Source organism: Poecilia reticulata, linkage group LG19, assembly GCF_000633615.1.
Source record: "Poecilia reticulata strain Guanapo linkage group LG19, Guppy_female_1.0+MT, whole genome shotgun sequence".
NCBI classification, from domain to species: Eukaryota; Metazoa; Chordata; class Actinopteri; order Cyprinodontiformes; family Poeciliidae; genus Poecilia; species Poecilia reticulata.
Window position 1 is genome coordinate 3,230,929 of NC_024349.1, and position 15,876 is coordinate 3,246,804.

At 43.5% G+C, this 15,876-nt stretch overlaps 2 protein-coding genes and 1 long non-coding RNA gene across 3 annotated transcripts in view; 2 read left to right on the forward strand and 1 right to left on the reverse strand.

Moving 5' to 3' along the window:
- mlycd (malonyl-CoA decarboxylase) overlaps positions 1 to 8,373 on the reverse strand; it is a 15,245-nt gene extending 6,872 nt beyond the window's left edge. Inside the window, exons 1-3 of the mRNA XM_008436466.2 lie at positions 7,552 to 8,373; positions 757 to 869; positions 1 to 157 (exon numbers count right to left, since the gene is read on the reverse strand). Coding sequence (XP_008434688.1) covers positions 1 to 157; positions 757 to 869; positions 7,552 to 8,097 — 816 coding nt within the window. The 5' untranslated portion in view covers positions 8,098 to 8,373. The remainder of the gene's footprint in view (positions 158 to 756; positions 870 to 7,551) is intronic.
- LOC108167303 (uncharacterized) lies at positions 4,341 to 6,103 on the forward strand. Its single transcript, XR_001777669.1, has 2 exons — positions 4,341 to 4,579; positions 4,799 to 6,103. It is a non-coding gene; the product is annotated as an uncharacterized LOC108167303 (long non-coding RNA).
- Positions 8,374 to 9,968: 1,595 nt separating the features above from the next.
- LOC103481169 (DNA topoisomerase I, mitochondrial) overlaps positions 9,969 to 15,876 on the forward strand; it is a 23,486-nt gene continuing 17,578 nt past the window's right edge. Inside the window, exons 1-4 of the mRNA XM_008436468.2 lie at positions 9,969 to 10,112; positions 10,342 to 10,464; positions 15,250 to 15,295; positions 15,394 to 15,428. Of these exons, the coding sequence (XP_008434690.1) occupies positions 10,355 to 10,464; positions 15,250 to 15,295; positions 15,394 to 15,428 (191 nt within the window). The 5' untranslated portion in view covers positions 9,969 to 10,112; positions 10,342 to 10,354. The remainder of the gene's footprint in view (positions 10,113 to 10,341; positions 10,465 to 15,249; positions 15,296 to 15,393; positions 15,429 to 15,876) is intronic.

Consider the following 15,876-nt stretch of genomic DNA (forward strand, 5'->3'; position numbering starts at 1 on the left):
CTGGATGTTGTCTGAAATGTCCTCGGTCAGCGCCACGTGCAGCACCACCAGCGGTTCCCCCGGCATGGCGGCGTGTGTGAAGGCGTAGCAGCGCCGGTACGGACCCACTCTGCGCTTCAGGTCGGTCCAGTTCCTGACTGGGTGAACCGCTTCGTACCTGGCAGAGAAACCCAGTCAGGTTTAGGCAGCAAACTCCTGCCTGACTATAAACTAAAACTCCTTTAACTTCAGAGGGAAACACTCGGCTGACGTCAGTCCTCTCTACTGCCAACATCTGAAGTCATTTAGTTTAAAACCCGGCTTTGCCTCAGAGTCCGGGCGTTTCCTCCCCCCGGTGCCGCGGCTCAGCTGGTAGAGCTGCTAATCTGCTAATTGCAGAGATGAAAATGCAGGAAGAGTTTAGAAAAATGCAGCCATTTAACAGTTTTCTTGGAGCAGGAACTCCAAATCTGTCCCGTGTTCAGGTGCAGCGAAGGCTTTCATTATTTCCTCAATTAGTAAGGAACCGTCTGTAGCTGCTCCCAACTGTGGCAGGTTGTGTTTCAGTGGGATTCACTCACCGACGCGGCGCTTTGGTCGATCAAATTCACCACGTTCTCATCTAAATTAGGAGCGAGAGAAATTTTCCAGCGTCCAGAGGATTACTGGTCAGAATGATTGGACATCCTGGTGCAGGTGGGCAGCGGGCCAAAACATTTTCCTATTTTTACAAATCTTTACCTAAGCAGGAGGAGCAGTGAGGACGAAGGCTCTTACTGGCTGATCTTCTGCAGGATCTCACAGGGCGACTGCCAGGTGATTCTCTCCAGCCGGAGCAGACCAACAGCAAACCACTTGGACAGCAGGCTCTTCAGAGTACCGTTCAGGTCCTGCAAGGACAGAAAACAGCTTCCAACTAAAACTCAGATCATGGCGAATGAAGCGATTCAACGTTTGTTTTATTGCTTCAATGAGCCTGACACTATTCTTAGGCTATTTTCTTCCTGATGGTCCGGTCGACTCGGTTCTACTGGAACCAGAACATCTGCTCCTCCTCCAGCTGCTGTGGTGCTCTGAGTCAAACCAACCTGTTCCCCTCCTGGCCTGTGGGGGCGCTGCACCAAGAACCACTGAAGGAAACGACACAAAAACCTCTGAAGACGCTGAGAGCAACTTCCTGTTTCACCAGATGGAAACAAGATGGAGGCGTCTTTCGCTAAAGTCTAAACCCAGACTGAGGCGGACCAGAGTTCGCTTTTTGAGCCGAACTTTCTAGGCAGATGGAGTAGAGTTGGATAAAAGCGGACTAAGGACCAGTCCTGTCCGGTCCACTTTAACCCAACTCCAGTCTGTCTGCGTAGGAAGTCCGGTTCGTTTGAGGAGGTGTGACTGTATCATCAAACCAAAAACAAGCAAACTCTGGTCCTCCAAACCTCAGTCTGGGTTTGGTGGAATCAAACTCTGGTTTGGTTTGAATGCATGTGTGCCTGGAAACCGCTCCAAAAGCAGGAAGTGGACTACAGCGCAGGGCATTCTGGGTAAATCCAACCAAATCAAACATGCTAGCGCTAGCAGCAGAAATGGCTCCTGGTCTTTAGCCTAAAGAGAAATCCTCCAACCGCTAAAATCCTCCATCTTGTTTCCATCTGGTGAAGAAGGAAGTTGCTCTCAGTGTCTTCAGAGGTTTTAGTGTCGTTTCCTTCAGTGGTTCTTGGTGCAGCGCCCCCACAGGCCAGGAGGGGAACAGGCTGGTTTGACTCAGAGCAGAGAGAGAGAGAGAACCACAGCAGTTATAACCAAGTCTGCCAAACGATCAGTGGGAAAACATCCAAAGTGGAGTGAGCAGAGTCGGTGTGAATTCACCCTTTCAGCTCCAGGTTTTTAATTGAAGGAGCTCAAACTTAAAACTACCGTTTTATTGCACAGATTGGCTCAAAGCTTCCAGTAGGAAATGAAGTATTTCACACTCTTATCTTCCACAGGCCGCACGGTCCCCTGGCTGTCTGCACGCCGCTTGAATGTTTACACATTATGAATAGTGATTTGCTGGAGCTTGCAATGGACGTAGAAGGGGCCACTTCAATAAACACCTTGCCATTTCAAAGCAGGCATGTCCTCCAGCAAAGGTCAGACTTCATTTAAAGCAAATCTCAAACACACAAACAAGCATGCAGCACACAAGCTCTGGCACGTCCATACAGCTCCTACCGACCGTTCCATAGAAGGACTTCCTTTAATAGCAGCTTGTCAATCACAACGGCCAACACAAAACAAACAACAGCCGTGGCAGAAAAGCTCCGTGAGCATCCTTCAAATCCAAACCTGACCAAATTGGAAATTCCTCTCCACATACATGCATAAATGCATCAGGCTGTGCATCATTCAGCTCCACAGCACACAGCTTCAGGAAATAACTTTCAGTTGAGCAAAACTTTCATTCCTGCTTATGTGATGCAGCCTGTGTGTATGTGTGTGTGTGTGTGTGTGTGTGTGTGTGTGTGTGTGTGTTCGTAAAGCTGCCTGAGGTGAAGTAATGCATTTTGCTCGATAATCCGGGTGAGCCATTTTTGTTGAGAAGGCAGCAGCTCTATAGCAGCAGAGCCGCCGCCGCCTTGGGAAGCAAACTTTTAACCACACAATAGGGAGGTCAAACTGAGATATGTATTTCATTGACCCTGCAGAAGATGAAGTCTTTAGAAATGGAGGGATCAAAGCCTCGGGCTGGAAAGAGACCGGCTGACAGAGGAGAGGGCTAAAGAAGGAAATCCTCTGTTCTGTTGGAGGGAAAACGAAGCACACCGTATCAACACCTGGACAGTGGTGACCCGCCGATACGCTCCGGTGTGATGAAACAGTGCTTGATACTGCAGGACCGTGAACATGAGGGAATATTTAATCAGAAAAGACCAAAGAGCTGCCAAACGACACCAGAGACAAAACTGTACGCCTAACTATTGAAGTTATTTTTTAAAAATGGAAGAAACTCAAGATGGTTGTCAGTCTCCCTCAAACCGGGACGGCATGGAAGAGCCGACCTGATGGAGCATCACTGATCATGAGAAAGGTCAGGGGTCAGAACTACCTGGGAGGTTACCGTAGTAACAGACAACGCCATCATCGATTAACATCCTGCACTTCAACATTTTCAGTTCAAAAACCATTTTGTTGCCAAATTGTTAAATAGTCATAGAAGCTGAACAACAAAGACATTTATAGATTTTAATCTGTTGTTCAGGATCTTCAACCTTCAGGTTGGAGAAAAGTGTTTTTCTATCCATTCATCTCTACAGAGTTTCCATGGAGCTTCTCTAGAAATCCGGACGCTGACATTAGCATTAGCTGCTACATGTTTAGCATTGAGATGCTAGTTTAGCCTTGAATAGCTTCGCTGACAGGCTAACTCCTTTTAGCATAACAATAGTCTTTTCCAGCGTCCAACCAGATCGTTTGAAGCAGAAATTAAACCCCAGTGGGACCAGAGAAGCCGCTTCCATCGCCGTGCGTCACATTTACAGCTGTACCAGAAACACGGTATCACGGTCCGGTTCGAGACGATGACCCCAAACACCCAGGGTGTCACCAAGCAGGGACGCCATCAGAAGCATTTCAAGACGAACATAAAAAATCTATGGAGGGAGCTGAAACTCCCTGGAACCTGAAAGATCTGCAGAAGATCAGTATGGACCCGTATGGACCAGAACCTCTGCTGCAGCAAACCTGATCCAGAACTACAGGAAACAAAGGTTTCTGGGTCAAATACTAAAGAGGAACTAAACTGCTAATAAACTGCCTAAACAGGTAATTTATGACACTATATTTATGTTTTTGTGCAAATGTTAACATTTGCATTCATTAACATTTGGACAAGCATGTAGCGACAGTGGAGAGGAAAAACCTTTCCGTTCACAGGAAGAAACGTCCAGCAGAACCGGACCCTGTGAAGCCGTCTGAAATGACTGGAGGTTTGAGAAGACAGAGCAGAGACACAAAAACATTGCATGAAACTGGATAAAATCTTTAATTATTTGTTTGACGCTGCTGAGACACAGAGCTGCGGTAACCGCGCCCCCGTCGCCATGGTGACGGTGAAACTCAAATGTATGTTATTCAGGTAAATTCATACCAGCAGGAGGCGATTACTTTTTCACACAGGTCCAGATTGGTTTGGACAGATTTTTATTCTCTTAATAAAAGGAAACCATCATTTAAAAACTGACTTCTGTATTTATTCAAGTCATTTCAACCTTTATCTAAGAACCTGAAACATTTAAAAGGTGACAGAAAAAGAGAAATACTTTTTTTTTTTTTTACAGCCCTGTAAAGGTCAGAGTTCATATTAAAATCTGGTCATGTGTGGCAGGTCTTTCAGAGCCCTGTAAGGGACTGCTGTGGGATTTCCTGGACAGACTGTTCAGTCCAAACAGAACCTCACTGAGACCTGAATGGGAGCAGACCTTTACCCCAGTGGGCCTCATGCCACCTGTCAGCTGGGCTGGGAAAAAATAGCCCCACACAGACCGTCGGTGTAACCCTGAGGAGCCGTCTCCCCCCAACGTCAGCAGTCAGAAATAGATCATCAAGAATAAATCCCTGGATCAAGGTGACTAATCTACAGAAAACTCAAAAGTACATTTATTACAAGAAGCAAAGATTGATGCAGATGCAGAGCTGCATAATCCAGCCTTGCTTCCTCCGTTTTTGATGGTGTTTTAGCTCCACTGTGACAATCATCACACTTTGATTTCCTGCAGTCAGTAAACACATCATCATTCTGGTACCAGAAGCTTCACATCTAAAAATGACCTTTCCTCGTTTTTAGCTCAATCAATCAATCATGGAGCAGCAGAAAGCAGAGGCTGATCGGCTCCAGCGTGACCCGGGAGGCATCGGGGTGCAGGCAGCCGGGACCTTTAAGGCTGTAAAGCTCTCAGTGTGGCTGGGCTGCAGAGACTGAATGCTTCTGAACAGCAGGGAGACATTAACACTGAGCTGGACTGGCTAAAGCTCAGCGCGTGATGATGACGCATCGATGAGAGGTCAACACCTTCGCAAGGTGTTTGTCACAGCACAATGGTTTCATTCACAAAGAGGACAAACATGTTTCACTCCATCATACATTAAAACACAAAACCAGGAAATGTCAGGACTGACAGATGTTTAGTTTTACAGTCAGAGTTCAAGCAGCAAAGTCTCAGTTTCACCACCTTAAAAGCTTTGATGAAAAGATGGATGTCAGCGGCAGTACCAGAACAACAGTGTTTTCACAACTGATAGTCCAGTAGCCTCTGTGTGCCTGGGGAACCAAGACATTTAACATCTGCTGCATCTCCAGCTGCTGTGGTTCTTTCTTTCTGCTCTGAGTCAAACCAACCTGTTCCCCTCCTGGCCTGTGGGGGCGCTGCACCAAGAACCACTGAAGGAAACGACACAAAATCTAGCTACATTTCCACTGACCATAAAATAGCAAAACTGGAATTATGAAAATAAATGTTCATAATGGAAACATGCCCATTTAAAAAAGCTAATGTTTTTAATGAAAAAAACGTTTTGCTCTAGCGTGAGGTAATTTTAAGTCATATTGAAATTTGTTTTTCACTAAACTTCCATGGAAACTCTTTTTTACACATTGGGTCAGTTTGTATTCAGCAGCAATGAGCTCCTTGAACAGTCAGCATTTATCACTGAGATGCTGTTTTAGCATTAGCTGAAAGGCTAACTCATTTAGCACAACATAAATTAACCCCTCGTGGGCAGACTGAAGCAGCTTCCAGTTAGCGAATGTTAGCATATGTTGCTTGTGTATCAGATTTAAAGGTGTACTAGAAACAAGCAAATATAATGGTTCTGGACAGAAACTTTATATGAAAACAATTATTGCGTTAAAATTTTTAACACTTTGAAATCTTTGTAATTAATTAATTGGAAGTCTCTGCCCTACTGTTAACTTTTTTAAATTTCAATGGAAATAAGCTTGGGAGGCTTATTTTTCTTCGTCTTGTGCTGCTGTTGGCAGATATAGAACGTCTCCAAACATCTCATATAATTATTTGACAGCTGCCTTTTGGATTTACTCGGGTTATTTTTGTGTGACATAAAGATTTTGATAATCTGAAACTTTTAAACATGTCAAAAAAGGAGGAAAATCCTTTTTTCCCCACTGCACATGTTCAGATATGAACTTTTATGTCTCCAGTTATAATTTTACCTTAGACAGCGTTTATAGAAAAACATTTAAGTTACACTATGAAATATTAGTGGTAGTTTCGGGTTAACAGCTGAGTTTATTTGTATTTCTAAGTCACTCAGCGCATTCAGTAAATGCCAGCGAGCCTACTCTGCAGAGTCAAAGTGAAAACTGTAATTACATTAAATTGAACAATCCAGAATATGAGAGCAGCTTTTCTAGGAAAAAGGGAGAGCTGCCAAAAAAGGGAAAATTAAGAGAGAAAACCCACTGGAGTCATGTCTCCGACTGCGGCAGAAATGTATTTTTTGTTCTTTCAATACCTTTTCTTTGAATCCACTCTGCCTTCAAAAGGTTCATTCAAAATACTCATTACAGGCCTGATTTATATTCAGCTCTTTCAATTTGTACAAGCAGCAGAGTAGCTCTTGCCTCCTCATGTGCTGAATCTAATATTGTTAAAGGATCGCTTTCCTTTGTGGCTCCTGCAGCACAGGAAAGAGGCTCTGATTGGTACCCAAATGTAATCTGTTCAGCTAGCCCAGCCCATATATATATATATATGTATATATATATATATAAAATCAGAGGTTGACAGATTTTTTTGTTCTTTTGTTTAAAAAGTAAGGTTCCACTCTCCGCTGTTTGATCAGATAAAAGTCTGAAGGCCTCTCCAGCCAAAATCCCGCCTCTGTCTGCACCTATTCATCCCCAGAATGACACACGGTGGTGGTGGCGGCATCATGCTGTGGGGTAGCAGGTCAGAGTTGATGGGAGGATGGAAGGATGCACATCCAGGACAATCCTGAAAGAAAAACTGTTATGTACTGAAAAAAACCCTGAGACTGTTGTGGAGCTTCACCTTCCAGCAGGACAACCTCCTTAAATATAAGCCAAAGATATTATGGGATGGTTTAGATCAAAGCCGATTCATGTGTTTGAATGACCTAGCCAAAGTCCAGATTTAAATTATTTAAAAACTATTTTGCAAATAGACCATAACATAGTTCTACAAAGTAATATGTTAGAGGGGATGAGGGCATGTGCATGCCACACTTTTCAGATTCTTATTTGTTTAAAAAAAGTCATAATTCTGCTTTATTTTGTCATGATCTATCGCTTCAAACCAAAATAAAAAGAACTGAAGAAATACCGACACTAAATGTGTGTCTGAACTGAATCATGGAGAAGTTTGGAGGTGAAGGGTTTCTGAGAAGTCCAACTGGGGCAAAGGTCACGGCAAATGAGAACCACGTGACTCCACGGGTAACACAAGCCACTCCATTCCAGTCATTTCAAATTTCTACATCACAGCCAAGTGAATAAACGCGCATGCTGGAGTTTTGAGCCATCCGGGCACCCGTACAGAAAGTAAACAAAGACCCTACCCTGATGTGTGGGTTTTCGCTCGCTTTGGACGCGAGTATTTCCAGCAGATCCGCTCGGAGGTCCACCAGGAACTTCACCCCGCCTTCGACCCGGCTCACATGGCTGAACAGCTGCTTGTAGCGCGGCGTCAGGCTGTACCGGAGCCTGTCCTCCGCCTGCAATATGGTCGCCTGGTCCCGCCGCTGAGCGTCCAGCAGCTTCGTAGCGAGCTCCGACACCGTTTTATGGTCCACTCCGCACTCCTGGGACAGCTTGGACAGAAAATCGACTTTGTCCTCCTTTTCCAGACCTCTGTAGTAGTTCATGAACTCCAAGCTGGTGGATTCGGGCGGAGGTGGAGATTTATCTCTGGTTTCATATGAAGGTAAAGGTGCGACGACCCTCGCCAGGATCTCCTCCATAGCCGAGACCCCGGTTCGACTCGGAGCGGAGTACCAGCGCCGGCTGCCGCCGCCTGAGGCCTCTGGAAGAGCTTTAGACACGGCCCGGTGCCTCCAGAGCCGCACTCTGCTCAGGACAGCCCGAGTCAGCGGGTTAGATATCATCGTCCCCGCACAGCTGTCCGTCAACTCCCCAGCAACAAACACTGGGAAGGATTGTTTCCGGGTCTCTTAAAGAGACAGCGCTCATTTTATCCCAACAAGACGACAACCTGTAGCTGTACTCTGGTTATTTTGCTTAGCAAAATTTCAACACTGTCGGAACTTTTATGTGAACATAATCTCGAAGCTGCTGTTACTCCTGAATGTCATCTTTGTAAGTTAGTTACTATTTATATTATATCCTATTCGCAGTGAATTTAGCAGTTTCTAACACATTTTTGAGAAGTATTCTTAATAAAAAATAAAGTCTCCATAATGAAATAAGAACCAGTTTCTTTATTCCCAAAAGAAAAGCTATGGTTTGCTAAAAGACAGCACCATTTAACCTAACGCTGATGTTTTTGGACTGTGAAAGAAAGCCATGTACCAGGGAGAACCCTCACTGCACAGGGAAAACACACAAACTCCATGCAGAAAAACCCCAGGTTGGGATTTGAACCCAGGACCTTCCTGCTGTGAGGCATCAGTTACCAATCTTTCCACTGTGAAAAAGATTTTTTTCCCATTTTATTTGTAGGTCAAAATCAAAAGTCTGAGAGAAAAAAAAAATCATAAGAATTGTTCCTTTACTTTTTGTTAGTGGAAAAACATCATAATTAGCAGAAACAGTGGCTTTGAAACATCCAACTGTGTGTAAATAATCTATGTAAAGTGTTTCACTAAGTGATGAAGCTTCTGAAAAACACTTTCAAATGTCTCCTTTGATAAAGAGGCTTGGAGCATCTTCCAGGTTAAATAAATAATTTAATTTAAAGCAAGTGGCTTGTGAGGAGGAAGCCAATAGATTGCTGAAAAAGCCAGCGATCAGGCCCGAAACCTGGGAGTAGTGATGACCTCTGAGTAGTGATACCTTCAGAGCCACATTAAGACAGTCACAAAGTCGGCCTTCTATCACCTGAAGAACATCTCCAGGGTTAGAGGACTGATGTCTCAGCACGATCTAGAGAAACTCATCCATGTTTATCTTTAGCCGCATTGATTCCTGCAACAGCGTCTCATCAGGTCTGACTAATAAATCAATCAAACAGCTGCAGCTGATCCAGAAGCTGCTGCTGCTCGGGTTCTCACTAAAACCAGGAAGATAGAGACATAACTCCAGGTTTAAAGTCCCTCCTCTGGCTCCCTGTAGCTCAGAGAATAGACTTTAAAATACTGATGTTAGTTTATAAATCWCTGAACGGTTTAGCACCACAATACATTAAAGATCTGTTATTGCTGTACCAACCGTCTGGACCCCTCAGATCTTCTGGTTCTGGTTCTGCTCTGCATCCAGAACCAGAACCAGACGAGGAGAAGCAGCATTCAGTTTCTATGCACCACAGATTTGGAACAAACTTCCAGAAAACTGTAAAACAGCTGAAACACTGAGAGCCTTTAAATCTCAACTTAAAACCMRCYKGTTWRRRKTKRYTWWKGSYWAAWTWRGGKTWRRRKKSGGYTTTGATGTCTTCCATGTTTTTATGTCTTTAATGTTTTTAATTTCTTCTTCTTTCTTTTCGACGTTTTAATGATGTAATGTTTTTTGTTTTTTTGTTTTTTTTTGTTTTTTTTTTTTTTTTTTAAATCTCTCTCTTTCTCACTGATTATTTCTGTTTTTATTTTAATTATGTAAAGCACTTTGAAATGCCTTGCTGCTGAAATGTGCTATACAAATAAAATTTGATTGATTGATTGATTGAAATACATTCCATTACAAATCAAAACTATTTCAAGTCTTCAGCAGAAATGTGAACCAAAACCTTTCAGTTCCCGCCCCTTCCGGTTCTCACCTTGAGCCCTCTAGCTCCCCCAGTGTTCACATGCAGGAATGGCAGTTGACCGCCACTCAAACGGGCCAATCAGAGTTCAGCTGGGACAGCCGCCTGCTTGGTTAACCGTCAGAGGAAACGCTCATTTAAAGTTCGTGTTTTACGCGGAAAATAGCCTAAATTAGCCAATTTTTGTCAATCTTCCAAACGGTAAGTGAGTTAACTGTGAATTTATTTCTGGTTGGAAGTAAAATACATTTGTGGTAATTAGTTTTAGTTAATCAGTCAATGTTTGTTTTAAGTGGCTACATCTTGGAAGCTAATTGTCAAATTTAGCTAATATGGATATTTAATCTGCTTATTTTGGGTGTGTTTAAACATTCTTGTAAATTTAGATGTATTTTTGTTACAAAGCTAATCTGTAAATGCTCTCCGTCAGACTCTGTGGTAAAATGGGAAGAGAAAGTGACGCTAAAGGAGATGCAAAGTTGAAGCAGAAGAAGCTGAAACGGTTGAGTGACCGGGAGAATGCCGGTTCCGGTGGAGATCCGATGAAGAAAAGGTGTGTGTGTGTTCACCTTAAAAACGTTTTCACAATTATTTAACTCAAACTGATTTCGCTCGGGATTTATTTAGGTTAAAAATGATTGTTGCAGCGTTTTAAAATCCTAAATTCTGATGTAATTTTTGCCCAGAGTTTACGTACAAAATACCAAAAGCTCTAGAGGAAAACAGGAGTATACCCAACAAAACTTATACAGCGTCTAAAATTACATGTGTACATAAGAATAGAAAGAGTTAAATATTTTATTTCAGTGGCAGATGTCCAGTCATCTGTCATCCTGATTGTCCTTCTGACCCAGACTGACCCGGTGGAGGCTCGAACCTCTGCATTTTATTATCAAGACGGTGAATTTTATTTTTTTAAAATTATTTCTAAATCATAATCATCAAAATGCAAAATTTGTCACAAATTTTCTTTCTGAAATTAGTGACAAAAATATTTTGTACACTGCTCAAAAAGATAAAGGGAACACTTTAACATTTAAGTGAACACTGAAGTGTTCCCTTTATTTTTTTGAGCAGTATATATATATATATATATATCTCCCATCCATCCATTTTCTTTAAACCCTTGTCCAGGGGTGAAAGTAGTTTTAAATTCTTGGGGGTACTATGACAAAAACACTATATATATTGCTTCTTTGTGTGTTTTGGAGTTTCTGTGCTGATTTTTTTTGCGAAGTGATAAAAGCTGGTAGCTCTTGAACTGCTACAAAATAAAGCTGTATTTCCTCCTTCAGCCCCCACTGGCTGCAATGTTGAAACCTTGAGATGCCATGAGACCTAAATCCTGAACATCATGGCATGGAGTGCATCCCAGTTTTCCATGTCTGGCATATAACCATTCATTTTAKCTTTTAAACTGGTTCTATTGWTCCTGTGTCCAGACAGAGGGATAATCAGTAGCCCAGCATCATGACCTGTTTGTTCTGAAGATCCTGCAGCTTCGACTTCTCTTCCTAACATGGCGCCTCCTCACCCTGACTCTCATACTGACAGGAGGAACCACAGAGCTCTGTTAGGTTAAAGCTCATCTTCTGAAGTTGGGATGATTTTCCTCCAACAGGTTCCAGAGGAATCACCTCAAACCAGATGTTGGATTTTATCTCACTGTCATTTGTTAGAGCCTCATTTTCATCAGTGGAGCTATAAAGGTTGAAAAAGGTTATCATTTTGGAGAAAATCTCATCAACATCAATATTTCCACTAAATAAGAGGCAAAAAACAAAAAGTTTGATAAAGAAAAAGCCTCTCAGACTCTGAGCTCAACAGCACCAAACTATATTAGACAATTAATTTAATTTTACATAATTATCACATTTGTTTGTTAAATACTTAATGAAACATATTTACCGTGTTTGATGTTTGTTGTAAATGACGTATACTCACAAAGATCGAGGTAATTAGTCCAAGTTTGTCGTTTATTGAACGTTCAGAAACTACAGCGGCTGTGATGCGACACAGCAAAGATAAACAACCTGAACAGGTGATCAGCTCTAAACCACTCCTACCTTTTTACTCTCTGCCATTTAAACACACCCGTTGCCATGGCAACCTGCTGCGCTCCACAAGCCGACCAGAGATTACGTTAAAAACATTCAGTCCGTTACGATATCAGGTTTTCAGGCTTGATATTTATTTTGCATCATTAATAACCTCATGAACACAGAGATGATTGATTGGTTCATTTTAATCTCCTGATCTGCTGTTATTTTGGTTATGGAACCGAAACGCACAGAATTGCGCAACACCTTGTTGAAACAATAATCACTGAGATTATTATTGTTGTTGTTGGGTCATTAATTTGAACACGTTTTGTTGATTTTTTGTTGTCCTTTAATAAAGTTACGAACGTTTTAAGCGAGCCAGAGGAGGACCTGCTGCTCTCAGCCTCCTGGCTGCGTTCAGTTTAATATCGAGATCGACTCAAAACCTTCCGCGATCCACGTGTTGCACCGCTGCTCTAGTAAAGCACAAACAGTTCAGAAACAATATGAAATGAGAAAAAAGGTATTTATTAACTGATTAAGTCTGTTTTAGATTGTTCTTGAAAAACGAATCAGTCACGGCTGATTAGTGGGTGAACTCACAGCTGCACAGTGAATCCGTTCATGTTTTACAGCAGACAGCCGCCCCCCTCTTGCAGGTACTGCGTACCCCTACTAAATCTTTTAGGGGTACGCAGTACCCTGCCGTACCCCCTTACTTTCACCCCTGCCCTTGTCCCTCAGTGGGGTCAGGAGCTGCTGGTGCCTCTCCAGCTAACGTTCCGGACGAGAGGCGGGGTCACCTGGGCAGGTCACCTGGGCAGGTCACCTGGGCAGGTCACCAGTCTGTCGCAGGGCAACACAGAGACACACAGGACAAACAACCATGCACACACACACTCACACCTAGGGGCAATTTGGAGAGGCCAATTAACCTGACAGTCATGTTTTTGGACTGTGGGAGGAAACCGGAGTACCTGGAGAAAACCCACCATGCACAGGGAGAACATGGAGACTCCATGCAGAAAGACCGGGAATCGAACCCAGAACCTTCTTGCTGCAAGGCAACAGCTCTACCCACTGCCCCACTGTGCATATATATATATTCAAATTATTTCAGATTTATGTTACAATAATAAACTTTTTTATTAGATTTGAGGTTTTAGAAACTAAACATCAGATTAACATTTTTTGCAGATAAAATGTCTAACATGATCCTTAAGTGTTTTCTGTCTTTATGTTTCTGTACAAATTGACATTTTTGTGTAAATTAGTTTAATTCTGCAATATTTAGCCTTAAACCTTCTCAGTGCTGCCCTCTTTGGGTTGAGCAGTGGCTACTGCAGTTGAATGTTGCTGTTTGTTCCAGCGGTGCAGCTCTGTTGACGTCTCTGTCGTGCAAAATAATTTCCTCAGTTTAGCTAAAAAGATTTTCTGTTTTTGGTTTTCCAAAAAGAGTTAATGTGTCAGCGGGAGATGGAGACATTTGCTGAATAAGTTCTGGTGTTGGAAACTCTCCCTGCCTTACCAGAGACACCAAACTCTGGGAAGAGACTCTGATATTTCTGAGATGAGTTCATGCTAGCTTCCAGGCTCTACTTCCTGTTTATTACAGCCATGCGCAGCGTTGATGACATTACGCTCTGCGTGTCTTGGTGGATTCGCTTCAAACCAGCAGACATTGTGATATTTTAAAAGTTTGCTTAAGATTTACATAACTGGATGAAAACGGCTGCTGGTAGCAACATAAAGGACGTCTTGCCTGTGCTGAATCATCAGTCCGCCATTAGAGACTGGAACCATTATCTGACCAGTGAGCTCGTCCAACGTCTGCAGCTCGTCCAACGTCTGCAGCTCGTCCAACGTCTGCAGCTCCAACATCTGCAGCTTCACCCGGCTCACATCAACGCTCAGCTCAGCCTTTCATGTTGCTCAGATGGAGAGACAAATTAACTCTGGCGCCTCGGTACTTCAGCCGCTGATAAATAAGATCATTTATATGACTTTGTGTGTGTGTGTGTGTGTGTGTGTGTGTGTGTGTGTGTGTGAGAGACTAAATGAAAGGCACAAAGTGTAAGAGAGAGAATGTGTCAGGAGGGCCGGTGGCATTCATTACACATCGTACAGTGAACGCTCCATCTTCATATGAATAAATTAATTTACTTGATATCAGACGCGTTTATTAGCATGCATATGTGAGCAGAGAGATGAGAGCGGAGCGATCCGTCATTGGCTCGTGTAATTGATGAGAGCGAAGGGATGAACAGACACCTGTAAGCGCGGCTGGCCCCGGGAGTAGCAGGCTGTTTGACGGCTTGCTTCGTGTTGTTTCACGCCTCTCTGATCCTGGTTCTGTCTGAGCTTAGCTGTAAAAAAAACACAGAATAAGAATAATGGATCCAGCTGGGAGTGAGTGCAGCTCCTGTCACGTCAATCTGCGTGGAAACGCCGTTAATCCGCTGAGACCCTGCTAGTTAACGGCACATTTCCCAAAACCGCCTGACTAAAACAGAGACAGCAGTCGGGTATCGACTAAAAACTATTTTCAACCTTTTATTTGCAGCTCAAAATCCTTTGATTTATGCTGCAAAAAACCAAAATAGGTCGACCTGAAGCTCCTTGGCTGGTCTGGATCAATCTAGAGGGTAAAACACACCAGAACTGAACCGAAGACTGATTCAGAGAATCATCAGGTTCTGACCGTCACTGACCAGGTCCAAACCCAGAAGCTCCAGGTAGCTGAGGCTACGTTAGCGCATCAACTGCAAAAAAATTTCCTTTTTTCAGGAATTATGATTTTTTTTGTGTGTTGTTCATGCTGCTCATTAAATGCGACTGCAGTTGGTTGAACGGTTTACGACCCCAAAGTGACCCGCAGAAGAAGAACGCAGCCGTCAGCCAGCAGCGCTCTGCTCACGATGTTCAAACTAAACACTCCCACCAGAGAACGTCTGCATTTTCCAGGTGGCTTAAATGTCTCCAGAGCTGCTTGTTTGGTAACAAACTGCAGCTGCAATGAGAGGGAGACCGTAGAGGAAGTGCTCCTTCAAAATAAAAGCAGCATATTTGGATGGTCAACAGAACAGACATGGTTGGTTTGCAGTTTTGACCAGGACACCCTGAGGTCCAGCCTGAAGCGGTCAGAATCCCCAGGTCCAGTTTAGATGCGATCTGAATAAACGACATAAAAGCTTAGATTGTTTCTGCTCTATTACTCTAAACATTGTTTAAAAGAAACTGTTTTTATCTTTTCTCACTTTCTTCTTTTATCTCAACTTTCTGTTCAACAATCCAAGGTCATCAAAGTCCAAAGAGAAGAACAATGACGGGTCTCCTGAGCAGGTAAACCCTCCTGTCTGTGGGCCAGCAGCAGCAGCTGAAGCGTTTTCATGTCGAGTCCTTTCCATGTGCTGAGCTTTAAAGCTTCGTCTTCCTCACAGGTCAGGGACGTCCTGGAGCCGGCCAGCAGCTCCAGGTGGGCATCCTGATGTGTGATCTTTTCCCTCCTCCTCTTTCTGCCTCCCAACGAGGATTAAATGGACTCTGGTTTTGATGCTTAGTGACGGCAGACAGAGACTTTTGATCTTCTTTATAACGAGCGCATCTCTGTCTGACGTAAGCCAGTGCAGAGGACGAATACGTGAGGAGGTAATGAATGAGGTCATGGCAGCAGGACGCTGCATCAGATCCGCCTCGCAGTTTTACTCCTGCAGCTCTTAACAGATTATAGACGCAGATTCAGCCCACAGAGAGAGAAGGGTCGTTTTATTCCTGCTGCTGATTTTTCCTTTTTGATATTTTATCCTCATTTTTATTTTTTAAGCTTTTTTTCTGTTTTCCTCACCAGAGGCCGTTAGGGGCCCATCGGTGCCGTTAGGGGCCACCGGTGGGCCGTTGGGGGCCACCGGTTGGGCCGTTAGGGG